General features: G+C 37.1%; 3 protein-coding genes and 1 non-coding gene across 4 annotated transcripts; 3 read left to right on the top strand and 1 right to left on the bottom strand.

The window, feature by feature from the left end:
* Positions 1-5,299: 5,299 nt before the first annotated feature.
* LOC122023858 lies at positions 5,300-17,330 on the top strand. The gene is made up of 11 exons (XM_042582252.1): positions 5,300-5,642; positions 6,846-8,045; positions 10,695-10,780; positions 10,857-11,530; positions 11,612-12,097; positions 12,213-13,245; positions 13,362-13,592; positions 13,671-13,795; positions 14,378-14,775; positions 16,101-16,218; positions 16,310-17,330. The coding sequence occupies exons 1-11, from the start codon at positions 5,610-5,612 to the stop codon at positions 17,089-17,091; spliced, it is 5,166 nt and encodes a 1,721-aa protein (XP_042438186.1). The 5' UTR covers positions 5,300-5,609; the 3' UTR covers positions 17,092-17,330.
* Positions 17,331-17,867: 537 nt separating this feature from the next.
* TRNAM-CAU lies at positions 17,868-17,952 on the top strand. Its single transcript is given in 2 exon segments — positions 17,868-17,905; positions 17,917-17,952. It is a non-coding gene; the product is annotated as a tRNA-Met (tRNA).
* Positions 17,953-18,031: 79 nt separating this feature from the next.
* On the bottom strand, positions 18,032-19,086 carry LOC122025004 (E3 ubiquitin-protein ligase Os04g0590900-like). The gene has a single exon (XM_042583761.1). The coding sequence runs from the start codon at positions 18,880-18,882 to the stop codon at positions 18,124-18,126; it is 759 nt and encodes a 252-aa protein (XP_042439695.1). The 5' UTR covers positions 18,883-19,086; the 3' UTR covers positions 18,032-18,123.
* A 4,788-nt stretch (positions 19,087-23,874) lies between these two features.
* LOC122022463 (salt tolerance receptor-like cytoplasmic kinase 1) lies at positions 23,875-25,177 on the top strand. The gene is made up of 2 exons (XM_042580483.1): positions 23,875-24,289; positions 24,374-25,177. The coding sequence occupies exons 1-2, from the start codon at positions 23,902-23,904 to the stop codon at positions 25,063-25,065; spliced, it is 1,080 nt and encodes a 359-aa protein (XP_042436417.1). The 5' UTR covers positions 23,875-23,901; the 3' UTR covers positions 25,066-25,177.
* Positions 25,178-26,397: the final 1,220 nt, after the last annotated feature.

Below are 26,397 nucleotides of genomic sequence, written 5' to 3'. Positions count from 1 at the left end.
TTTATGTTGATTATTGATGATTTTACTATATATTCTTGGCTATATTTGTTGCATTCTAAAAATGAGACATATAACACTTTTGTTACATTTTATAATATAGTGCATAATCAATTTAATATTTCTATAAAAATTGTTCATTCTAATTGGGTGGAGAATTTCAATCCCTTACAAGAATTTTTACTTCTAAAGATATTCATCATCAGTTATCATGTGCTTCTACTCCAGAACAAAATAATAAAGTTGAGCCTAAGAATTATCATGTTGTCGAAATGAGTCTCTTTCTTTTAGCTCACTCTAATATGCTTTTCAAATTTTGACTCTATGCATTTTCTATAGTCATATATCTTATTAATCGGTTGCCCACAAAAATCTTACAACTCAAGTCTCCTTTTAGTATTCTTTATAATAGGGCGCCAGATTATGATTTTTTCAAACTGTTGGTTGTACTTGTATTCCTTTTTTACATCCCTTTGATTCAAATATATTATAATTTAGGTTGTGTCAATGTGTGTTTTTTAGTTACAATTCTAAACATAAAGGATATCTTTATTTTAATCCTTCCAATTCAAAATTATATATCTTTCGTCATGTGATTTTTAATGAGACATTTTTCCATTTTAGTTCCTCATGATCCTCTTCATCTGTTATTCGTTCAAGTTCTTCACAAATCATTACAACTTTTCATATCTTTAATTCTTTTTAGCCATATGTATCCTATCACCACCTTGTAATGCTTCACCACTTCCTACAACATCTTCTCCACCTTCACAGTCTTCTTCTTCTTCTAGTCCTTCCATTGCCCCAACTCCATCATATATTGAGTCTAATCCTTCTTACAATTCACCTTCTTCCCATCCATCCAGCCCGTTGGTAGTTGAATTGCCACATATTGATGAGAATATCATAGCACCAACTACAAATTCTCATAACATAATAACTCGAAGTAAGTCTGGCATATTTAAACAATGTGTAACTATTATTTCTGATAGTCAATCTAAACCAAATGCATACAAGCAGGCTGCTAGTGTTCCTGAGTGGCAATAAGCCATGTTAACTAAGTTTAATGTGTTAATGCTTCAAAACACACGGTCTCTTGTTGTAAAACTAGAAAATATCAATAGGCTATATATGGGTTTGTCGTTTGAAGTTAAAACCAAATGGTTCTATTGATTGATACAAGACTTTTTGGGTTGCTAAAGGATATCATCAAATTATATCTATTGACTACATTAAAACTTTTAGTCCTGTTATCAAACCTCAGACAATTCAGGTGGTTCTTATCATTATTGTGACTCACAATTGGTCTATCTGTCAACTTGATATTTAGAATAATTTTTTTCATGGTGATCTTACTGCGACAGTTTATATGAATCAATCTCCTAGGCTCATTAATTCTTCTTGCCCTGATATGGTGTGTAAACTACATAAATCATTGTATGGTTTGAAATAGTCGCCTTGTACTGCATGGTTTACAAAACTTAGTCAAACACTTTTGAATTGAGGTTTTTCTGGTTCTAAGGCTGATACCTCATTGTTTTTCTTCTCCTTGAGCTTTGGTATTCTTATTATGCTTGTCTATGTCAACAATATTATTATTACTGGTAGTACATAGAGTCTCATTACTTCTTTGATTGGTTTTCTTAATAAATAATTTAACGTAAAGGGTCATGGATAATTGCATTATTTTTTGGGTATTGAAGTACATTACTCTGATATTGGTTTACATCTCAGTCAAATAAAATATATTACTAATCTTTTGAAGAAAACTAGCATCTTTGACTCCAAATTATTTGCTAATCCTATGTCTTCTACCGTTTCATTGTCTCTATATAATGGTGTCCCCTTAGAAGATGGCTAAGACAACCGCAACATTGTCGATGCTCTTTAGTATTACACAATAACACGTTCTGATTTATTTTTTTCTATAAATAAAGTATGTCAGTTCATGCATTTACTTATTGTCTCTCATTGGCAAGCTGTTAAATGAATCTTGAGGTATTTATATGTTACCTTGTACCTTGATTTATCTATTCCCCTATTTCCTCTTCATCTTTGGTATGCTATACTGATGTGGATTGGGATTCTTATATGGATGATCCTCGTGGTACAAGTGGCTATTGCATATTTTTTGGAGGTAATATTGTTTTGTGGGCTTCTTTGAAGCAAAATGTTGTGTCACATTCTAATACTGAATCAGAGTATCGTCCTATTGCCAATGGAGTTGCTGAAATTACCTAGCTAGAGTCTTTTACTTCGTGAACTTCTTGTTCCTTTGGATTATATACTGTGCATTCTTTGTGATAATATGAGCACTATCTATCTTTTTGCCTATCTGATCTTGCATGCTAGAACCAAGCACGTTAAAATTAATTACCATTTTGTTAAAGAATGTATTGCAGCTCAAATTCTACTTGTTCAATACACTCGCTCATCTGATCAGCTTGTAGATACGTTAACCAAAAGTCTGTCAGCCTATAGATTTCTCGCTTTATGTTCCAGACTCAATGTTCTTCATAGACCTTTGAGTTTAAGGGGGGATGATAACAAAGTTTAGAATAAGTTATATTGGTTATTATTCTTTATTTTATTTACTTAAGTCGTCACATGTATTAATAGATAGATACCTTTGGTATATATGTTACGGGATGTACAGAATACCTAATTCAATAACACTCCCTATTCTTTTCTTCGTCTTCTTACTCCACCGCTTCTTCTTCACACCTAAAAGTTCATCATCACCCCTCATTCGATCAAATGAGGCCCTTCCATTGATTCATCCCCATAAACTTTCCCATAATTATCCATTTCAAATTCATTCACACCACAAAAGTCTTGTCAAATTTGCTATTCATATCATGCCTACAAAAGTGATGTCAAATTTGAAAGTATATCAAAAGTTTCACTAGACCATCTAAATGTGTTAGTCAACTTTTACTTATGATTGTGTTGAGAAAAGGAGACCTAAAAAGAACTTTGTGCTTCATCTCAAGCAGAGAAAAATTGATTTAAGTGGTTTTTTTTAAAATTAAGTTAGTGTTTATAGGTGATCAAGGTTTAGAAATATATTTTTTGTCATATTAAATTTCTATAATTCATGGAGACATGTAAATATTATTATGATCGAAGGAATTTAGATATCTTCATAATAGTATGATATTATTTACTTTAGACTTAAGTTCTTATAGTTTTATTTTTAGGCTTTATAAAAAATATTTCATACTAATAGAGATATCTTTCCCTTATAAGCTATGATCTTTCCTATGTATTTTAAATATGGAATTTTGTTTCCAACCTTATGCTCCTCGGTTTACCTAATCTACTAGGACTTCCTTGCTCCTTAGTTTAATTGACTTACTAGGTTTTCTTACCCCTCAATCCTCCTAACTTACTTGAATTTCCTTCCCCCTCAGTCCAATTGACTTACTAGATCTTCTTACCCCTCGGTCCTCCTAACTTACTAGGACTTCGTTGCCCCTTAGTCCAAATGACATATTAGGTCTTCTTTGTCTAGTTGCAACTAGGGCTTCTCTGACTGATGTATGGTTCTCTTGATCCAGACATGAGAGCCCTCACTTTCTTTGTTTTAAGTCATATTCTACTCACATGACTCAATTAGACTATAATTCTTATGGACAGTCAATTAGATCTTCTCGCAGTCCGTGCTCTAGTATCAATTGTTAAGATCAAATAAATTTAGATATCTCTATAATGATATGATATTATTCACTTTAATTCTAAACACTCGTAATTTTATTTTTAGGTTTTATACCAATAAAATATCTTTCTCTTATAAATTTATGATTTTTATAATATATTTTTAATATAAGATTTTATTTGTAACCTTCCAATCCAATAAACATTAGTTTTAATTATTTTAAGGATCTTTCTCATGTTTATACTTAAAAGGAAGATGCAAATTTTCTCCTTTTTATTAAAAAAAAATAAATGTTAAATAAATCCCATATAATGGAGTCCATAAGTATTAAAATTATTCTTAAATACGGATTTTATGATAGGATCAACATAATTAATTTTTCATTAAAATAAGAGAAACCCTCCTCTCATTTTGTTGACATAATTATTCTTGAAATACATTTACTAATTAATGGCATCATTAATTTGAATTCATTACCCCCACCGTCCGTATTAGTGGCCATGGGCCCCGAAAAATTAATTAAAAAGAAAATAACAAGGAAAAATTGATGGCTAACGAATGCAAACACACACGCCACTTTAATTAAATTTCCAACCCATGCAAGATTGTCAAATCTCCATTAATTAATAATTTATTTATTTAACTATTCAATTATTTAAAAAGGTGTTTGTCCCTCTCTTCTTTAGCCCTGCCTTACTATTTTAATCATTCATTCAACCAAATTTTTCTTTCACAAAATAGTACTCTATGCCCCACTCAAGGATTTCCATATTCATGAAACGATGAATTTATTGCTGATTTATGTTGGATTTTTTTTTTTTTTTTTTTTTTTTTTTTTTTGCATTTTAACAAGCTTTCATCATCCTTAAATCTTAATACATTTGTAATGACCTCGTCATTTAAGATTTAAGCACTTGAAGACACGCGTGATGCCGTCTTAATCAACTCGATTAATTAGCCACGCATCGAATTACCATGGAAATATGAAGCAAATTAAACTCGATATAATATTTTATAAAGCAATATAAAAAAGTTTATTTTATCAATCGTAATGATAATAGTAATTATTAATTATCATCGCGTGTGAATTTTAATTACCACTAATCCACGTAAACGCGTTTCACAACGAATGGACGGCAACGATCCATCAAGTTACCGCTTGTCCCGCACGACAATCCAACGAATGGACGGCCACGATGCTTGGCTTCTCCATCGCAGGCTGCTGCGACGGAACGGCGTCCAGCTTTCCGTGTCGCAGAGGCTTCGGCAGCGTACGGAACCCTTGTTTCATACCTGTCGTGGATTGGACTTGGTGGACAGGGCCTGTTGTCCCACTTGGACGCGGGGGACGGGTACGCCGGGAAGTGGGGAGGCCGTACGTGCAGAATATCAGGGTCGTTTGATTCCTGGTCGGGATTTGGGGTCGTTGCGCGCATCTCGAAGCGTGACGCGGAAGATTTGGTTCGTCTCATCGGATTCCTCACGCTTCTTTTACCCGCTTGGTCCGTACGCTTGGTCTGGAACCGTACACGTGGCAGAATGCCGGCGAGATCACCGTTGATATTGAAGGAAATATTTGTGTTTTCCAAACAAGTTTTAAAATTTTGTTGCCAGTTTTGTAGATTTTAGATAATAGCGGAGAAGGAGAAAGGGCCCTCACTCCCATGCCCGTGTCGTTCTCCCCTCCCCCTCTCTCTCTCTCTCTCTCCCTCGCGTCTTCCGACCTCTGCTCTGTTCTTCTCCCTTCCTTCATCCTCCGCCTCGCTGAAATCGTCGGCCAATCAGATCCAGTGGAAGCCGACGCTTGCTGAAGGGCCGACAGAGTGATCGATTGCGGCCACCTTTGCTTTGTCTCCTGATCGCCCTGATCTACTAACGGAATAGGAGTAGGAGAGGGCGCGTTGTTGATGGTCGTCCCGCAGGACGAGGTGGGGCGAGCATAGCTCCCCGATACATGGGAGCTTACGAACGTCCTGCTGACCTGGAGGCATGTACAGTTTGCCCCTCTCCTGTTCAAAATTGGGATTTTGAGCCTGCGGCGGGTGTTCGATCATGTTCCTTGGGGGATTTAGGCCGTTCCTTTGTTGTCCGTGACTCAGATGTTCGTTTCTGTTCGGATTTGCTTTTCTCGGAAGCTGATGAGCTTTTTTTTCTCTCGTTCGTTATTTTGTACCCCATAGCAATTGTTTGATTTGGTGCCTTGAACGGAATTTTTTGAACGGATTATAGGTTTCAAATTTTTCTTGGTTCACCGATGAGTAAGTACTCTTTTTTTTTCGTGTGTTTTAACCACCCGACAAAACTTTGATTCGTATGCATGTTTTTGTTTGCTTTGTTCTATATTCTGGTGCACCATTGATCGTCTTGTTTTCAGATCGTAGCAGATTTATATTTTTGCAAAATTGCCGTAGGCATACGAGGTTTTATTCTCCGTCGTCCAGTGGTGTGATTCTCCCTTTGGGTGCGGAAGATGTCAAGATATTTTTTAATTTTCGATGGCACCTGTCATAGCAAACAGTAATCTCATTCAAGAAGAAGAATCAAATCTTGAACATCAGAGAATGAGTTTTAACAGTCTTCTTGCTTTCATATCATCGTTTGTCTGCATTTAAACGATGTATCAGTTCGTCTGTTCTTGTTTGATACATACTCGTATCGTTTTTTTTTCCTTCTTAAAATTATCCTTAAAATGTATTTTTTGTCCCACAGACTCCTTGTTCAGGAACATGAGAATTAATTCCATTTGTTTGAATCACCATTAGTGGTCTCAACTTGCAAAAATTGAAGACCGAGATCCCAAGTATCGTTCTCAGTACTAATACTGAGATAAAAAAAAACGTTTCTTCGTATAGATTAAACATAGAAAAAAATGATCAATTATATATGCTAATCTATTTGAAATTTGTTCATAATCTATCATTTGTTTAAAGAGACATTATATAAATTTGCAAGGCATTCACCTTAATATCATTAATCTTCTGTTTGGATGTGTGTTGAAAATGTGGCAGAAAAATTTTAAGGGTTGAAGAAAGAATAGAAGTTCAGAGGTGGTCAGAAAATTGTTTGTTTTGTTTAATTTAATCTACTATATGTCATCATAAAGTTTTCCTCCTTCGATGCCTCTGTCTCATCACCTGTTTTTTTTTTGGTTCAAATTTACTAAAATTTCTAATGTTTTGTTTATCAACAGGACAGATTCACAGAACAAAGCAGGGCTATATTTTCAGGAGATATCATGGTGGAATCTGGGACATGCAATGTTTGCTCTGCTCCTTGCTCTTCTTGTATGCATCGGATGGCTGTATCATTTGACCCAAATGTTGACTGTGGATCTTCTGATAATAAATATATCAGGAAAGAAACAGATAGTTGTTCTTTCAATGATATCAAGCCAAGATCGTGTGATGATTTACAGACTGCAGCTAGTGAAACAAGCAACTTATTGAGTGGAAGTTCGAGCAATGATTCATATTCTGAAAATGCAGAAAGTAAAACAACATTAAGGAACCCTTCAGCATATGAGACTTCTGAAGATGTTGACATGCTCCCAGAGGTTTCAACTGTTGAAGAGGATGACAAATTTGTTACTAAAGATGTTCCGGTTGAGGGTCATGAAATGCCATGCAAGTATAGTGGGGCTGCTATGCTGCATAGTGAATTGGACGGAGAGTATTGTATGCCAAGATGCCACAGAAATAGTGATTCATGCATGCCACGGACTAGAGATGGCAACACATTAGGTTTAGATCATAGTCTGAAACAGGCTAAGAAAGATGCTCCTTGTAGCTCATCATCGACTTGTAAGTTTAAAACTGAGGAAACTAAAATGGCAATTCAAGGTGAAGACACTTATGAATCTCGTGGTTATGGTATGGAAGGAGACCATGTTAGCTCAAGGATGCTGAGCATGCACCACAGAGAATTTCTTCACAAGAAAAGGCCCAGTCCACTTAATGTAGGCTTTTCTATTATGTCTGACCTCACAAAGAAGAATAGTCCACAAAAATTAAATTCAAATTCGCCTTGTCAAAGTAATCATACTTCTAGTCATAGTGTTGATGGTTGTAATGCCACGGAATCAAATAAACCATCTCAGTTTCAGGGAGCATTTCATGAGTGCTTAATAGTTAAGGATGGATCACCGTGCCATAGATTGTTTTCTGTTGGTAGCAATCACGAACAAAATCTGATCTCATTTCCTGACAATAGAGCTGGTAAAGAAACAGATATCGGGAGCAGTTCATCTTTGGGAGAGTTCAAGAATGAAGACCCATGCTTGAAATCTGTTACTGGCCTCGGTGGATGCGAGTCCAGTCTGCATCAATCTGCAACGCAGCATCAGTCTGTTCTTCCTGGTCAAGCCTCTGAATCGGATAACATACTGTTTGATGTGAGTTTTATATTATTTGATTTTTCGTCAAGTTGTTTGCATATTATTTTGCTTCATTGAAGTTTCCAATTATATAAGAAAGAGCAGATGTTTATCAATGGACTGTTAATGGAGAATCTCTAGGTGTGTAGGCCATTAATTCTGTTTAAAATAGAAACATCAAGTGTCTTTATAGGTGATCCCAAATGATTCTTAATAGGGTTTAAGTGAATTTTTTTCTATGATAATACCACCAGTATACTTCTTTTTGGCAATGTGTGGTTAGTAAAGAAAACCAAAGTTTACAAGTGGTTAAAAAATATTATAGGATGCGATAGCTTGGTTTCAGTTAAGGCATTTGGTACCTGAGTTAAAAAAAATCATGAAAGTTAATCTTGGCAAAGTATTATTAGGAAAACTATTCCTTGGAAAGATAAACTAAGTATTCTTCAAAACCATGGTTGGCATTCTAAAAAAAACATATGGATAAGGGTTAAATTATCAGTTCCAAAATTCTTAATTTGAGGTCTGATTTAGGACCATTTAATTAATCTTTCATCATAAAATTACATTTCGATGCTTACATGAGATATTAAGCACTCCGTAGGCAATTTAATCCTATCAAATTGCCTCATTTCACTTGAGTCATAATAACCAAGCATGGATCATGGCTGAATTGAAAGTTCAAATGTACCATAAACATTGTCTTTGGCTTTGAAAAGTTTTCCCTTAGATGCATTTCCTCTTGAACATCTGCTATTTGTTTATTGCATTCATTTTAATTTTGCAGAAATGTCTTTGACAAATAAAATTTGTTGTATGTATCTTTAGGACTAATTGGCAGAAGTTATTCAGTGTTATATATAGTCACTATAACAGAAACTTCAGAGCTTTTGTATCATTGAGGTGACTTCAACTTATTGTAAAGTGAAATCATTCTCTGGCTTGTATTTTCATAGAATTGCCTTGTTTTGTACTTTCATGGGTGATTAGCAGTTGGGCAAGAATTACATCACATATGACAACTAATGATAAGGCAGTGCAGTTTTACAATGTGGAGAACCTTTATACTATTGTTATTTTCAAAATAATATTAGCATATTTTTTTTTCCATTATCCTATTATTATTTAACAATAAAGGCCTTTTTTCTAAAAGTACCTTTTACATAGGGGAATATTTCAGGATAATATTTCTGTTTAATTCTCTAAAACTGTAAGAGAGAGAGACATTGTATTGTGGTCATGGGATACTGTTCGATAATAGGTGCCAAGCTAATGGCTTTAAGTTAAATCATGTTATCACCTTCACATCTGAAAGCATTTTGCTCTGCTTGTTCAGTTGTGACCCTGCACTAGTCCAATGACTTAAAAGAAAATTCAAACGAGCTCAACAGCTTTAGTCTGTTAAGTGTGAATTTTGGTAGATAATTTTTTCATTGCCCCTTTATCTATTATCCTAGCTATCTACCTACCTACCTACACAACAATTGGAGGCTCGGCCTTGTAGCAACTACAATGCCACTTGATAAATTTGCTTTAGTACAACTTGGGTTTGAGACACTATAACAACCACGTTTACAAGTGTAAGGATGTAAACATTGACTCTCCCTAGACCAACAGCCTCATGCATCTGTTCCACTCTTTATCTTACAAAGCCACTACCCTACCTGAGTGGATGTTCTGTATAAAAAATATACATTTGATCATTGATGTGTGCTAATCTTGCATACTCTTGAGTTAATAGGCTGGACAAGAGATCAAGTTGTTATGATACTGAATCCATCCTTGATATAACCAAGGACCATTATATTATGTGCCCTTGACTACCTAATTTCTGATAGATCTTTGGTATTAGAGTGCCCTTGACTGCCTAATTTGGCATAATTCTGTTTAGAATAATATTTTGATTATACTTTTCTAGGTTTCTGCTGAGGAGCTTTGACAAAGTGGATTTGTATCTCTCTTATTTTCCTTTTAGATTGTTCATTGTTGGAACTATCGTGTTCTCTCACTGTTTTTGCACAGGATGGGTGCTTATGGCCATTTATAGCGTTCATGTTGAGTTGTAGAAGGTCACTGCTTAAAAAGTGCGATCTACTCTTTTTGTATCACAAACAAAAATATTCCAAGGTTGAGTCGTGTGGAAACACAATTAGTTGTATTGCCAAAATCTAGTTTCATTGTTGTGGTCTTAGCAGAGATCCCATTCTCTCTGTGCTATGACAACACAACTAGCAGGCAAGGTGCTAGCTTGCAACCCATACCTCTTTGTGTGGATTTAATTAATAGGAATCCCAATTAGTCGGTACTAATATGGCTTGCTCTTGTCTATGCAGTTTTCAATTATAATTTCTTTCCCTCTTGTGCTGTTTTTCTGTTTGTTTTATGCGTTTAGGCATGGTCTAAAATTCTGGTACAGTTAAGCATCAGTAATGGATCTTAAACTCAATTCTTATCTTACTTGCTATAGTGAATAATCAAAACTACACTTCAGTCAGCATCTTTAGATGCTATGCTTAACAGGTAATTGATGTCAGTAAAGGAATAACATTCAAAATCTTGTGGATAATTTCTATTAGTTCTAGCCATATATTTGCTTGCCCATGTGTATCGTGGTTACTTGTCCTTATTTAGTAAGCTGATATATAATATATTGTGAATGTCATGTAGGTAAAGGTATGTGATATATGTGGAGATGCTGGCCGTGAGGAGCTTCTCGCTACATGTAGTAGATGCGTTGATGGTGCAGAACATACGTAAGGAATTTCCATTGTTAATGGCATATTTTTCTTGTTAAATCTTCAACTAATCAGTTTTTATAATGTGGATTAGTTACTGCATGCGAATTATGCTGACTAAAGTTCCTGAGGGAGATTGGCTATGTGAAGAGTGTCAGCTAAAGGAGGAAGTTGAAACAAAAGATCTGAACAGAGTTGAGACAGTTTGTGGAACACCAAATACACAATCCTTGAACAAGAAAATTCAAAATCTTGGGAGCTATGCAAATGCCGAGAATTCACAAAGGTTGTATGCTAAGTCAACTGATACTGAAACATGCGAGTTTAATAAAAGAGCATGCATACCCATTAAGGAAACGCAGAGTCCAATCCCAAGAAAGAGGCACATGCACCAAATGGATGTGGCCCCACCAGCTAGAAAGAAGATTGCTGGACAAAAGGATGAATATTTAAAGCCGGTCAGTCCTAGGACAGGTGCAGTTTTCTCACGGGAAAATTCATTCAAAAACTTGAATGTGGCAGAAGTAAAGCAGACTGGCGTGATTTCCTCTCCTAGACACCAGTCTTTAAATAATTCCCAGAATTTGTCTCGTTCACTTACATTGGATTCTCATGAAAATTCATTTAAAGGCGTTCATACTACTGAATTAAAGGGAGCCAACCTAACTTTATCTTCTAAAGGTTTGGCTACAAGCAATTCTCCAACCCTTACTCGTTCACTTACATTGGATTCTAAATCTGTCCAAAGAGAGCATTATTCTCCAAGGGGTAAGTTTTCATGTTTCAAATATTGTATTTATTTTCTCTACTACTTGATTAAGCACAACTGGTACCTTACAATTTGGACAGGGACTCTTTCAAGGCAAGTTTCTTTTAAGAAAAATGTTGAAGCCAAAGTAAAGAAATTGCCTGAAGCTGTCTCCCAAAAACTAACTAGAGAGTCTACATCAGGAAACAAAAAAACAATGACACTAGTGAAAACATTGAGCAAATCTGCATCATTCAAGAGTGTGAGCTCAGACCATCTTAATGATGAACCAACGAAAGCTCAGACACTTAAATCACCTCAAGCTGAGAACCCCAAAATCTTCAAACAATTGAAAGAAAGAAATGTTATGGAGAGAGCGAGATCCACCGTTGTGGAAAGAAATGTTATAGAGAGAACTAGTTCCACCATTGTTGTTGATGATACAATTGTTGGTCCACTGCCAATCAAAAGAAAGCATATTCCAAAGATGGATTTGAAGATTGCACCACTTGACAGAGATTCAACTAATAAGTTTGAGACAACAAGCCTTACCAGTAGCAAAGGATCCAATACAGAAAATAAATTAGGTAAAGAGTCTTCTATTAGAGAACCTTATTTAGTGAACATATCTTTTAATTACCTGAGAATTTTTACATTTAACATTGTAATAACTTATCTTGTTGACTTTTTTACTGCATAAAGGACTGAAGAAACCACTATCATTTAAAAGTAAAAGCGTTGTCAATGTTGACACTGGAAATAAAAAGGTTGTTGAATCTCAGAGAAGTGAAGATATTCATGGATCTTCCATAGCAGCTAGATCTTCCAAGAATGCGGATGGAGTTGCAACAGGAAGGGAATCACCTTCTGCAGGCTCCCACCAGGTTCCAACAGATGACAAAACCAAAGATAGATCTTCCAAGAATGCGGATGGAGTTGCAACAGGAAGGGAATCACCTTCTGCAGGCTCCCACCAGGTTCCAACAGATGAGAAAACCAAAGATAGTTTTGGCAAGTCAAGACTTGCCATGTCAGGGGTGATTCATCAATCAGATCATGCCAAATTAAATGAAGCAAACCAGGATACTGACTCTTGCCAAAATGCCAGACTTCCCATGTCTTCAGTAAAGCCTTCTGTTGATGTGAGTTCAGACAATAGGACAAGCAAGAGGGATAAGTGGAGAGATGCACCCAAAGCTACAATGTGTAGAACTGTCAATATCTCTGAGTCGAGATTGTGTAGCACAACCCATGCTACTGAGTCTATCCAAGTTGCATCTGAGAACCATCCTGCCGATGTGAGTTTGGAAGATGGGGCAAGAAAGAGGAATAAGTGGAGGGATGCCCTCCAAACTGTAATGCATAGCACAAAGAAGATTAGGCCTGTTGATATATCTGACTCTAGATTATTGAGGAAGAGTGCAGTTTGTGAAGGATCTTCCAGAAGTTCTTTGTCAAGTATATCTCAGAACAATTTGCCTATAAAAGAAGAACATACAGGGAAAAGGATATTAGGTACCAATGATACTGACTATAGCAGAAAAAATAGTATAGACGATCAAGGCAAACACTTGGAGTCATCATTTGTTCGTCAAGTACAGGACCTAAATGCCAACCCTACTGCTTTTTATGAAGTGAATGGGAGCAATTTGACTCAATTTTTACCTGATCACTTGCCTTTACAGGCAACTACTGTTAGATCACTTGCCATGCCAGAGCATGATTTTATATGGCAGTATGATACTTAACTCTCTCAATTTCTAAAATTAGATTTTAGTTAAGCTTATATCTTATCTTCTTTCCTTGGGTACCATTGCATCATTCTATGCTCATTTGTTAATTTTCTTATAGGGGTGTTTTTGAGATATTAAGAATTGGAAGAGTTCCTGAAATTATCGGTGGAATTCAAGCTCATTTGTCAAATTTTGCATCACCCAAGGTGCATGAAATATCATGCCAATTTCCTTACAAAATTCAGTTGGAGGAAGTTCCTCGGGTTAGTTTGTGGCCATTGCAGTTTCAAGAGACTGGTCCTAAAGAAAATAACATTGCTCTATATTTCTTTGCTAAAGATTCTGAGAGGTTTGAATGGTTGAAATGTTCTATTTACATTTGGAATGATAATATTTTCAAAAGATGATTTCTTGTTTATTTTTGCAGTTTTGAAAAAACTTACCAGAAGCTATTGGAGACTGCATTGAAAAATGATCTAGCCCTCAAAGGAAATGTCAATGAACTAGAGCTTCTTATATTTCCTTCAAGTATTCTACCTGAGAGTTCTCAGCGTAAGAAATCCATGCTCATATCAATACACCATTTGTCTTTTTGTTCAGTTTTGAGTTCTTTTTGACAAATGTCATCCTCTTTTTATCTACCTTTGTAAAGTTTGTTACAGTTAATTGCACAATGGTCCCTCAAGTATCACCTAGATTTCAATTAGGATTGTAAACATTCCTTTTGTTTAAACTTGATCATTCAACTTCAATCCTATTTGTTAGATTTACTTAATTGTTAATAACAGGTAGCTGTTGTGGTGGCTCAGCATCCACATTGTCATAATTACCATACTATTATATCTGCTATGAGATCACATTAGAATCCTTCATTGTGCTTATGAGGCATTAGTATAACTGTTGATTGATTATGACAACTGACATGGATGCTTAGTTAGCTACCACATGTCAATCACTGTTTTACTGTGTTAAGTAAATCTAGCAGGTTGACCTGAATGAAATAGTTTTGATAATTTTGTTATCAGATTGGCACAAAGATAGTTTGGCAGCCTATTTGTGATCTGATAGAACATGCATATAATAATTCTATTAGGAATTTTATCTCAACTATTTGATTTTCTGTATGCCTTTTAGGTTGGAATACATTATTTTTCCTTTGGGGTGTCTTCAGAGTAAGGAAATTGGACTCTTCAAATCCTCATACTGCTTTGCATGACAATCCTTGTGAATCAAAGATACCCAGCAAACCCCTTCAAGATATATCTTCTCAGGCATATGAAGTATCTGCCTTGCTGAAAAATGATTGTCATCAGAACCTACCGAAAGAACTTACTAGTAATGAATCCTGTGCTGATAGAAGAGTAAAGTTTGATTCTGTTGTGGACTTTCATAGTACTTCATCTACCAGCCTTGATAATGATAATCATGACGTCAAAGATTTTTGTGGCATTAGAAATTCATTATCCAAGGCAGCTGTTGAGACGGGGAGCAATGAACTTCCAGATCACTTCGCATGCTACAGAACTGGACTGGTAGGTTTACTTTTCTTCCTTAATAGATGATTATAGTCATCTATATTTGCACATAAAATGTTTTTTTTATTGAATGACTACTCAATTGTGATAGTTATTAGCATCACAAAAATATTAGTCATATACATGTAACCTTACACTCAGGGGTTGCGTTGCCTGAACTCATTTTATCAGCAACATCAAGTTTTTTCAACTTCTCACTTTTTAGAACTCTACTCTTGTCGAGCTGTCTACATGTATACAGGTGGATTTGATTCTCTTCATTTCAATTGTGATTAGACCTTTATGAGGATATACATACACAGACTTTCTTCATTTCAATTGTGACTAGACCTTCATGACGCTATGAATACACAGACCGTTTGGTTAATTTATCATATGTTTTTCTGGGATGGGAAGGTTGTATTTATTAGTTGACGGAGGTGTATACACAGCTTCTGTTGTGACCATCAAGGTAACCTAGGCCACGATTCAGATGATCGGCCTATATTTTGTACTCTACTGACTCGGACCACTCAATATAATTGGACCTAAATTGAGCAAACATTACATATTGGTAAATTAGATACTAGTTCAACCATTATATATTAGGGGTATGGATGATTACTGGCATCCGATGAATGCTAGATACTTGTCAGTATATAATATATGAATCTTTTACTTGGTCAAGATGTGGGATGGAGAATGGAATACGTCACCAGTCTGGTGACACATACCATTCTGTGTCTGGATCATCATTGTACACATGTACTAAGGTGTAAAGATATAGACGATGCCCTCCAAGTACGTTTGTACATTGTAGTTTCCCGCAGGAACTCTGGATTGTACTGCTTAGTGTGTAAAAATCTATTAGCATGTGTTTATCATTTACATGATTCATATATACATATTCGGCCGTGTTGGCCCTGGGATGGGTTGGCGGGGGCACTGGGGGCGAGCGTATTCGCCTTTTTGTCACCATATATACATATTCGGCAATAGGTACCAGTTCCTCAATGAGTCATTAGATGTTATGAATTCTGGTACAATCCAGCAAGGATTCACAGATCAGCACACAATGTATACACTTTGTTTTTCTTGGGGAGTCAGGACTATGCCTGGCTTTTGTACAGATTCAAACACTGCCTCTAAAATGTATTTCTGATAACCGTGACTGGTTTCACTAAGTTCTGTAGCAACTGATATTTTAAACATTGTTAAATATGAATTCTACTGGCTGCAACATCTATTTGCATTGAATGATCGTTTACCTCTCGTGATTAACCTTGTTCTTGTTTTTACGGAAAGATACAATTACGAATGAGAGATTTCCCATTTGCTTGCAGGGAAAGACTAATAACGAGGTCGATGTTGGAAAAATTACTCACGTTGATGCTGTTAGTGAACAGAAAAAACTTACCAGATCATTATCTGGATATTCAGTCCCTTCTGGTTTCCCACAAGGTGATTTTTCTTTACCAAATACTTGATGTGATAATTTGTGTTATTATCCTTTCACTGCTGCTCCATGTTTCATTTATTTTCAAAAAAGCAGATGATGATGAGAATCAAGAGATGAGGGAGAAGAAGAACCCGGTGAAAATAGAACCTCTGCCAGAAGAAAAAATAAAAGTTGATTGTCTGAGCTGGGATTCAAAGCCCAACATGAAGCGTGCCCGCTCTTGGTCAGAAACACTATATGGTGAAAGATCAGAGAGTATCGAAGCTTATGAATGGCAAGATGAAAAAGATGTCCCTATGGAAGAGGAACGAGAGCACAAACGGACAAAATTTGATGAGGAAGGCCCTATTTCTGCCGGTTATAGAGTAGATACAAACATGGGATATGGATTGCCATCTAATCTGCATCCATCTCTAACTAGCTACCTTGAAGAAAAGCAAAATGGCGGCGGTGTGAACTACAGCCATGCGATGACTGAGAGATCACAATGCACCGAAAGGTGTTTCTTTCCGGTGGACTCCTGCCCCAGTAGGAGCGAGTTGATGGAGAGCTTCAGATACTTCCTTCCCCCAGTTGATGAAGATACACCACAATCAAATGTTCCTGATCTGGAATTAGCTTTGGGTGGCAAGAAGCCTTCGTCCAAGAAGGAAACATTTCAGTCCTTGTCGCCATTGGCTTACGACCGAAAACTCGAAAAACTCTCAAGTTCTACTACGGCCGACCACGATGATGACGATTTGTCAGAATCCCTCTCGTTATCTCTTGCCTTTGCAGGCACGGAGAGAAAGAGAACAGGGAAGTCTGTTAAGAGACAAGATCCTCCGGGAGTCAACACTTCGCTGATTCTCTTCGGTGGCTTCAGTGGTACTTAGACAATCTACAACCATGCATGCCTTGTACACTATAGCCTAAAATGCTTGACATCAGAGCTTAGGGTAGCATCATCCAAACTTCAGCAATGTGTTCATAACCACCCACAACAACTTATCTCGACTTGTGAGCTTCTTTTCTTTTTTAGTTGTCGATTTCAAGAGTGAAAATGTCAACGGCTCTTTGTATATATAAGAGATAGAAGGCAGCAAATTTAGTGATGCACTAGTACTTTTGTCTACATACAACACTGTTACTTGCTTTATATATAGACTATAGTCGTCTGCTACGTGACGATGGGGATAATTTTGTACTCGCCTCTCTAGTAACACTTGATTCTAGCAGGCAACAACATTCACACTTGATTTTTGTTGGATTAGGATGGAAGATATTTTATTATAAATAACTTTTTACACGTATAATGGATTAGTATAGGGAAAATAATGAATAAAAAATAAGCGTAGAGCACCATAACTTTAATATGCTCTCTCGTATCTATCCACAGTAAAAAAAAAAGAGACAGATTTACCATCTATTTATATATATATATATATATATAAAAATAAATTAATCCAACTAAGATTTTAATATTATAAAGTATAAAGTAAGGTAGAAAAATACATCGATTAATTAAATTATACAACGTGTATAATGATATAAAAATTTTAATTGTCTAGTTCAGTGCTAATAGTCTATATATGTTAAAATTAAATTGAAAAATAGAAATTGAAATCTGTTTATACAAGTGATTATATTAATAAAGAGGAATTTGCATCATGGGGTGGTGGCGCAGTTGGCTAGCGCGTAGGTCTCATAGCTGTTGAGTTATCCTGAGGTCGAGAGTTCGAGCCTCTCTCACCCCACTCCTACTATTTTTAATAATAAATAAAAAAACCTTTAATTTTAATGTTATCAATATCTTAAGCAACAAGGCAACCCGATTTAAAAAGAAATATTATTACCAACATTCCTTTCGAGTTCTTCGTCAATGACTGTTCATGTTCATCCGATTGAAACTATTACCATGAATGATCTCATAAAGGAAACATCGAATTGCTTACCGTCAACCTTCCAACCGATAAGGATCTCTTCAAAGGAACAGAGCTCATAGTACGCTGCTCGTGCGCCAATTCCATCGACATCGACCGCCTCATGACTCCGGACTCCTCGCCTCCGACCAATATCGCCGCCGCCTCGCCGTCGGCGACGACCAGTTCAGCAGGCGGTGGCGATTCCGGCTTCGGAGTGACCGGCAAGGCGTTGGCCCGGCAAAGGGGGCAATTGGCGCGCGCCTTCAGCCACGCGTCGATGCAGCGCAGGTGGAAGGCGTGGCCGCACACGGGGAGCAACCGGAGTCGCTCCGCCTCCCGGAACTCCCCCAGGCACACCGAGCAATCGGCGGCGCCGACGATTCCGTCGCCGGAACCGTAAACGCGGACCGATAGTTTGGCGATCGAGGCGTCGTCGAGTCCATCTGACTCCGAAAAATCCCATCTTTCTTCGCGCCAGCGATCGTCGTAGAACTCTTGGCCGCCGCCGCCGCCGGAGCGCCGCCACCGGGAGTCCAAAGTGCCGCAGTACTTCTTCACGATGGCGTAGTAGTAGCTGATCAGCAGAAACGCGCCGACGAGGACGGGGATGACCGCGACGACGAGCGGCGGGAAATTCCTTCCGCCGCCGACGTCACTGAAGAGTTCGAGAGAAGGAGGAGGTTGCTTCGTTTTGCCCAGAGGCGACCCAAGTGGGACTTCCCTCGACGCCATTGTCGTCGCCGATAGGAAGAGCAAGAACATAGAAGCTCCGTTAATGGCGGATATGGCGGCAAATTGATGAATTGTCGGTATCAAATTTCACCTCGTTTTATACTCTTCTTCGAAATTGACTACAAAATATTCGCATTCGCTTGATCAATTCAAGCAAATGCTGCTTTTTCCGGTGAAGAACAGGAAGAATCTCAATTGGCAAGCAGGGGAATTGAAAGAAAGGAGAAGGAGAATCTCTTGTTTGCATGCTTAATTTGATTTGCTCTTCTTCCTATTTTATAATCCTTTATTATTATTATTATTTTTAAAAAATAAGAATTAAAACATATATGCAAACAACAACATTTAATAGCAGTCAAAGTTTGTTGCTCGCTCAAATAAATAAATAAAAATATGAATATTATCAAAATATGATGTAATGAGATATCAATCAATACATGACGTTAATCGAAATTATGCATTTTCTAATCCTCAGATGGCACTTTCTTTGATGAGCCAAATTGAAACTACTCGATTTTAAGGGAAGGAATTGAAATTTCATTTTTCAGAAAACAAAAAATAAAAATAAAAAACTAAAAATTAAGACAAAAGTATAAGTCAAATATATTTACATAGAGATATAAATTAATATCTTGAAGTACTTAGATATCCATTATTAAACAAATTAATTGTCAATATCAAATAATCAAGTTAATTTATTATTTTGCTATATAAAACAATACACAATTAATTATATATGAAAGAAGTAGTTAGTAGTTGTAGTGTGAGGCGACCCCTTTAATTGTTCATTAACAAGACAATCTTTTATTTTTAACTCAGCAGATATCCAAATATATACGTATTTTAAAATTTTTATTATCCATTTATTTCTTAGAAATGTTTTTTTGGTAAAAATAAAATGGACATCCCAGATTATATAAATTATCATCAGAAGGCTTCTTTTTTTTTTAAAAAAAACAAAATAATTAAAAGGAGCTTCATTTTTCAAGAATTTATAAATAACTTCTTTTTAGTTATCAAAATTTGTAATATCTTACTATTTTATTAAAAATCTCCCCCCTTTACTAACTAACTTTGGTGAAGCCTAAAATGAATTTACGTTAATATCCTTTTTCCTATTCACACTAAAAATAATTTCAAGATTTATTAGTAATTCCACAAGCCAAACAATCAGTGATCTAGAGTTCGAGTCTCAGCTGCGGCGGCGTATTATTATGAATTTTTCTCATCATTAATTTTCTCTGATTGTTTTATATAAAAAAATATGTTCTCTTTACTCCCACATCTTAAATTGACAACACTATTATCAAAAAAACTTCTATAAATATTTAGACCGACAATATTAAAAAATATATTTTTCTTAGTTTTTTTACTAAGATAAGTATAATATTCAATTAAACTAATTTTTTTCATAGGGAACCCCGTTACCCTTGCATTATTGCACTATTGTATGGACCGAATCTTACCCAAATAATTAATCAAAAATCCAAATAATTATATATGAGTTTTGATATCCCGCGGGACTTAAGATGCGCGACATCGACGCGGCATGTCCGATCAGGAAATGTACTGATCGGTCTGTGATCAGCTTTTTTTTATTTTTTTGTTTTTTTAATATTTTAAATTTAAAAAATCAATTAAAAAATTAAACATTTCCTTATATAAATTTTTAATACCTTAATATATCCCCTTAACATATTACAATACTCAATAAATGCTTAAATTAATTTTATTTTAATTTTTTTTAAAACCAAACACTATAACCTAATTGGGAAGCCTAAACCCCAGAGGTAAAATCTAAAAAAAAATAACTTTAATACTACAACCAAAGCCTGAACCCTAAAAATAAACTCTTAAAAAAATATTTTATTTTTTTTTCAATTATTTTTTTAATTCATAAATTCAAAAAAAAAATATAAAATCTCCCCCCTTTACTAACTAACTTTGGTGAAGCCTAAAATGAATTTACGTTAATATCCTTTTTCCTATTTATTATTATGAATTTTTCTCATCATTAATTTTCTCTGATTGTTTTATATAAAAAAATATGGTTCTCTTTAGTCCCACATCTTAAATTGACAACACTATTATCAAAAAAACTTCTATAAATATTTAGACCGACAATATTAAAAAATATATTTTTCTTAGTTTTTTTACTAAGATAAGTATAATATTCAATTAAACTAATTTTTTTCATAGGGAACCCCGTTACCCTTGCATTATTGCACTATTGTATGGACCGAATCTTACCCAAATAATTAATCGAAAATCCAAATAATTATATATGAGTTTTGATATCCCGCGGGACTTAAGATGCGCGACGTCGACGCGGCATGTCCGATCAGGATATGTACTGATCGGTCTGTGATCAGCTTTTTTTTATTTTTTTGTTTTTTTAATATTTTAAATTTAAAAAATCAATTAAAAAATTAAACATTTCCTTATATAAATTTTTAATACCTTAATATATCCCCTTAACATATTACAATACTCAATAAATGCTTAAATTAATTTTATTTTAATTTTTTTTAAAACCAAACACTATAACCTAATTGGGAAGCCTAAACCCCAGAGGTAAAATCTAAAAAAAAATAACTTTAATACTACAACCAAAGCCTGAACCCTAAAAATAAACTCTTAAAAAAATATTTTATTTTTTTTTCAATTATTTTTTTAATTCATAAATTCAAAAAAAAAATAAAAAATCTCCCCCCTTTACTAACTAACTTTGGTGAAGCCTAAAATGAATTTACGCTAATATCCTTTTTCCTATTTATTATTATGAATTTTTCTCATCATTAATTTTCTCTGATTGTTTTATATAAAAAAATATGGTTCTCTTTAGTCCCACATCTTAAATTGACAACACTATTATCAAAAAAACTTCTATAAATATTTAGACCGACAATATTAAAAAATATATTTTTCTTAGTTTTTTTACTAAGATAAGTATAATATTCAATTAAACTAATTTTTTTCATAGGGAACCCCGTTACCTTTGCATTATTGCAATATTGTATGGACCGAATCTTACCCAAATAATTAATCGAAAATCCAAATAATTCTGATTTTCAAAGATTTTAAAAAGTCATAACTCTACTTTAGTATTATATCACACACGCGACGCGTGTGCACGATCACTAGTTAATATAATAATACTATAATATTGTAGTAATTATTTTGATGATTTAAAAATAATTTTAATGATTTATATAATTTGAGATTATTATTATTTTTTTTTTGTAAAATGATAGGTTTTAATCAAATTTTTTGTTGACTTTAATTCGGGCAACAAATAATTAAATGATTTAGTTGAGTATGGGCATCACCTTATTCATTTCGAGGCATTGCTGGCAGTCGATGAGAGGACACATAACTTTTTTTTTTCCAATTATAAAATTCCAATAATCAATTAGGAAAAGATATTAATTGCATGATTTTACATGTCTTCCAATTTGTATGACCACATGCTTTTGACTTTTAAATTTTATTAACAATTTCATTATTTTCTTTTTAATTCATTTTCGATACTTGCGAAATTAATTTAGTTTTCTAAATTGATTGAGGGCTGGAGGAATTGGACCGGATTGATCCGGTCGAGCCGATTTAATTATTATGGTAAAAGGTGAATACGTTTGTTCCCAACGTTCTTACCAATCCGTTCTAAGGCTAACCCAGAGGAGTAAATTGATTCGATTATGCGATGACGAATGGTAGTTCATCCTGTCTGAAAGTTAAAAAGATGGAAAGTCGGAAATGTGGTGCTCCATTTGATCACTCGTATACTCTGCTCGGACTTGGCGTCAGTACTGAGTCAAGGAAGGGGTCCCGGCGTTGACCCTCCGACGCTCAAGTGAGTCACCGACGATGAAATATAAGGCGGAGCAACAAGAATACTAGCACAAATAGTGAATATCGCATACCTCCGTCAATGTCTGGACCTCCTTTTATATAAAGCTCATGTAGCGCGCGTGTATGCTTCCCAAGACGAGCATGCTTTTAAAAGTTTTTCCTAAAAAGACTTGTCAGTAAAATGTCCATGACACAGTAGTTTAACGGGTCGAGCATATCTCTGAAGTGACAGTGGAAGCTTTTGCCGTACGATCTTCTGGCTATCCATGCCCGATGTTGGCAGCACCGACTCTCAAAAGGATGTCGCTGGATATCAGAGGGAGTGTACTGCAAGACTGAGTGGGTTGGCCGCTCGGCCGGAATCTCAGTGCTCTGGTGCCCCCACCGGACGGCCAGAACCTCACTACGTCTGCGCATGTGTCCGCTTGATCGAAGTTCCACTTTGTCACTGTCGAGCCCTGATGTCAGGTCGAGCGGAGTAATCGCTCGGGCGAAGTTGAACTCTGCCAGTCAAGCTCTGTTGTCTGACCGAACGGGATAGCCGCTCGGCTCGGCTTCTGCACCTCATCTCCTCTTCCGTTCGGCGTCCAATAATCCATTGAGCGTTGGTCGTTTGACTCCTCCATGTGTCGAAAGAGGCAGCGGATCGGGGCCTTCCCCGGTCGGGGCATGCTTCGCCCGATCGATCAATGCTATCTACGCGTTGACCATCTTGACTTTGATCTACACCGTGGCCACGGGATGGGGTCCCTCATCATCACCGTATCAGTAGTAAAAAGATATGATCGGCCCCATGACTATCTATGAGGAGGTAAATCAAGAAACTGTAATTAACTAGTACGGAGAAGGATCTTTTTTCTTCGACTTTGTCAAAATTCGAATCCTTATTATATGATAACAACTCTGCTATGTAATAGCCAACTCAAGTTTGTCCGGGGCATGCGATGACTGATGATGGTTGGGAAGGCAACATCCGATGCAGTTAAGGCGTACACATCTCTGTTTATTAATTTCAAAAAGGAGAATTCTACTTCTCTTCTTCTATCGGTAGAATAGAAATCCAAGAGACAATAAACATAATTATTAGCAGCATTGTTTATTAATTATTTACTAATTATTTGATTAGATGACCCTATAAATAGACGACAGCCTCAATTGGCTATTGCCTCTGCCTCTGGTACAGTTGTTTGCTTTAGGATGTTCTGCGGGTACAGAATACCGCTCTGGGGCTGCTGCCGGACTGCGGATGACTGGGAATTCGGCCCGGCCCATCCCCGCATCGGCGACAGCCCGGGAACTCCGCCGGAGAAGGAAAAAGGAGGCGGTGGAATCGGGGACAAAGTCCATCGGTATCGGTGGCGGCAGATCGAATCGCTGACGGGGAAGTTCGCCCCCGACGCAGTGGTCGGCGAAGGCGGCTCCAGCACCGTGTACCTTGCCCGCCTCCCGGACGCTTCGCTCGCGGCCGTCAAGCTCCACCGACCGAGCGAGCGCTTCCACCGAGCCTTCCGCCAGGAGCTCGACGTCCTCCTCCGGCTACGCCACCCTCACATCGTACGCCTCCTCGGATACTGCGACGACCGTGGTTGGGCTCGGAATCGTGTTCGTATTCGTCCTTTTCCATCCTCCCCAAATCTAGCCCTAATTTCTTGGCCCCGCGCGATTGCAGAGGAAGAAGGTGTCTTGGTGTTGGAGTACGAACCGAATGGCTCCCTCCACGAGAAACTCCACGGAGGAGGCGGGACGGCGCTGCCGTGGGCGAGGCGCATGGCTGTGGCGCACCAAGTGGCGAGAGCGCTGGAGTACCTGCACGACGGGTGTGACCCCACGGTGATACACGGCGACGTGAAGGCCGCGAACGTGCTCCTCGACGGCGGGATGGAGGCGAAGCTTTGCGACTTCGGGTCGGCGCGGGCGGGGTTCTCAGCGGCGGTGGCGCCGCCGCGGTCCGGACGGGCGATGGCGGTGGGGTCGCCCGGGTACATCGACCCATACTACTTGCGGACGGGGATGGTCTCGAAGAAGAGCGATGTGTACAGCTTCGGGGTGCTGCTCCTGGAGATAGTAACTGGGGAGGAGGCATTCGATGCCCAGCGGGAGCTGCGACTGACGGCCGCGATGGCGGCGGCACTGCGATCGCCAGGGGAGCGGGGGGCGAAGGTGGTGGACGCGAGGCTGGGAGAGGAGTACGACGCCGGGGAGGCCGCGGCCGCCCTGACAGTCGCCGCAATGTGCGTCGGAGACAACCCCGGGCTCCGCCCGTCGATGACGGAGGTAGTGAAGATGCTGCGAGAGACGGCCGCGGCTTCCGTCGCGCCGCCAGTCGCAGTGATGCCGGCGAAGGCCAAAGATGGCAGATGATCGGCGTGGATTTTATTCTATTTTATCTTTCTGGAAAAAAAGGAAAACTATTATTTTTCTTCTTTTTGCACGCGATTAAAAAATTATCGACGCATTTAATATATTTTGTACATATTTAAACTATCAATGTCTTTTTGCAGGCGAAATAGAACAAGTGTGTTTAAAATATGTTTTAATTTAAAAAGAAAAATATAGTAGGCAAGTAAACAACGATTTTCCCGTCGCTATTTGATTGCAATCTCGTATCTCTCTCTCGTCTTCGAAATCGACATTTTGAATGCAAACCGGACCGCTCTAGCCATTGGAGAACCAAACCGATCCGATCTAAATGTGTTCAATTTTTGGTTTGATGGGCCATAGATCTATAATTTGGTTCATCGCACGTTTGACTTTTGTCGAAACATTGAAGCAAATTGAGCCGGGGAACCGAAGGCTAAACCGATCCGCCGGTTCAAAATGCAACGACGAAAACCGGTCTAAACAGATGGCGCGTCGCATCGCGTGACTGCACGCTGACTCAAGAATTAGTATACCCGTCGAGCCACGTGTCGTCGCTACATTAGAAACTGAGAAATGCAATAGAAATCTCAATTTTAAGAATTGGACCGTTTGTTTGACAAAGAAAGGAGAACCGACTTGATAGTTGAAGTTTCTTCTCACATTTTTCTTTTCAAAAAAAAAAATCATATAAATCCAACTTTAATAATTTAAAGTCGGATCGAATTGTATTTTTATTCACATTATTTTCAAGAGAAAGAAATAGATTAGTGCAATTATTATTAGTGAGAAATGTGGTGGAATGATTTGGGACAGTTCAACGGGAGAATAATTGATTAACATGAATTAGAGGATGATGACGATGAATATTATTATTGTTGTTAACTTTATGCTAAAAAGCCTTGAAAGCCAACTCCTTTTCTTTGCTCGCCAACTGTGATTGTCTCTTAATTTGCCCAGGAAAATAATTTGTTACTAAAAACATTTTAAAAAAATAAATCAAATAAATCATTGACTATTGATTGTCTATGTTTGTATTTATTTGTCTTGTCTAACCAAATAACCAACATGTATCATCTATAATAACACTAACCTATTATCTCGACTAACCAACTTAGGATCAACTCGTTTCAACAAATAACCCAATTGACTTTATTAGATCGACTGATCCAATTGGTTCATTCAATCAATTTGCTCGAGTGATCCAATCGACTAGACCTAATCATCTATTTGATTTGATCCTCTTAATCCGCATAGAGTTGTCTAGTGGATGACCCATTTAAAACACTCAAATCACTTAATTTTCTTGACTTGTCAAAGGAGAACAATCCTCTC

The sequence above is a fragment of the Zingiber officinale genome, chromosome 9B (assembly GCF_018446385.1).
Source record: "Zingiber officinale cultivar Zhangliang chromosome 9B, Zo_v1.1, whole genome shotgun sequence".
Classification (NCBI taxonomy): Eukaryota; Viridiplantae; Streptophyta; class Magnoliopsida; order Zingiberales; family Zingiberaceae; genus Zingiber; species Zingiber officinale.
The sequence above is the reverse complement of the archived record's forward strand: the minus strand, read 5'-3'. Positions and strand labels throughout refer to the sequence as shown.

What these genes read in the sequence shown, in the direction of transcription:
- LOC122025004 (XM_042583761.1), bottom strand. Translation starts at nt 18,882, where the DNA reads ATGTTCTTGCTCTTCCTATCGGCGACGACAATGGCGTCGAGGGAAGTC.
- LOC122023858 (XM_042582252.1), top strand. Translation starts at nt 5,610, where the DNA reads ATGGGAGCTTACGAACGTCCTGCTGACCTGGAG. An exon ending in CGGATAACATACTGTTTGAT is followed by an intron (nt 8,046 to 10,694) that starts GTGAGTTTTATA and finishes AATGTCATGTAG; the next exon opens with GTAAAGGTATGTGATATATG. An exon ending in GTTGATGGTGCAGAACATAC is followed by an intron (nt 10,781 to 10,856) that starts GTAAGGAATTTC and finishes AATGTGGATTAG; the next exon opens with TTACTGCATGCGAATTATGC.
- LOC122022463 (XM_042580483.1), top strand. Translation starts at nt 23,902, where the DNA reads ATGTTCTGCGGGTACAGAATACCGCTCTGGGGCTGCTGCCGGACTGCG. An exon ending in CGGATACTGCGACGACCGTG is followed by an intron (nt 24,290 to 24,373) that starts GTTGGGCTCGGA and finishes GCGCGATTGCAG; the next exon opens with AGGAAGAAGGTGTCTTGGTG.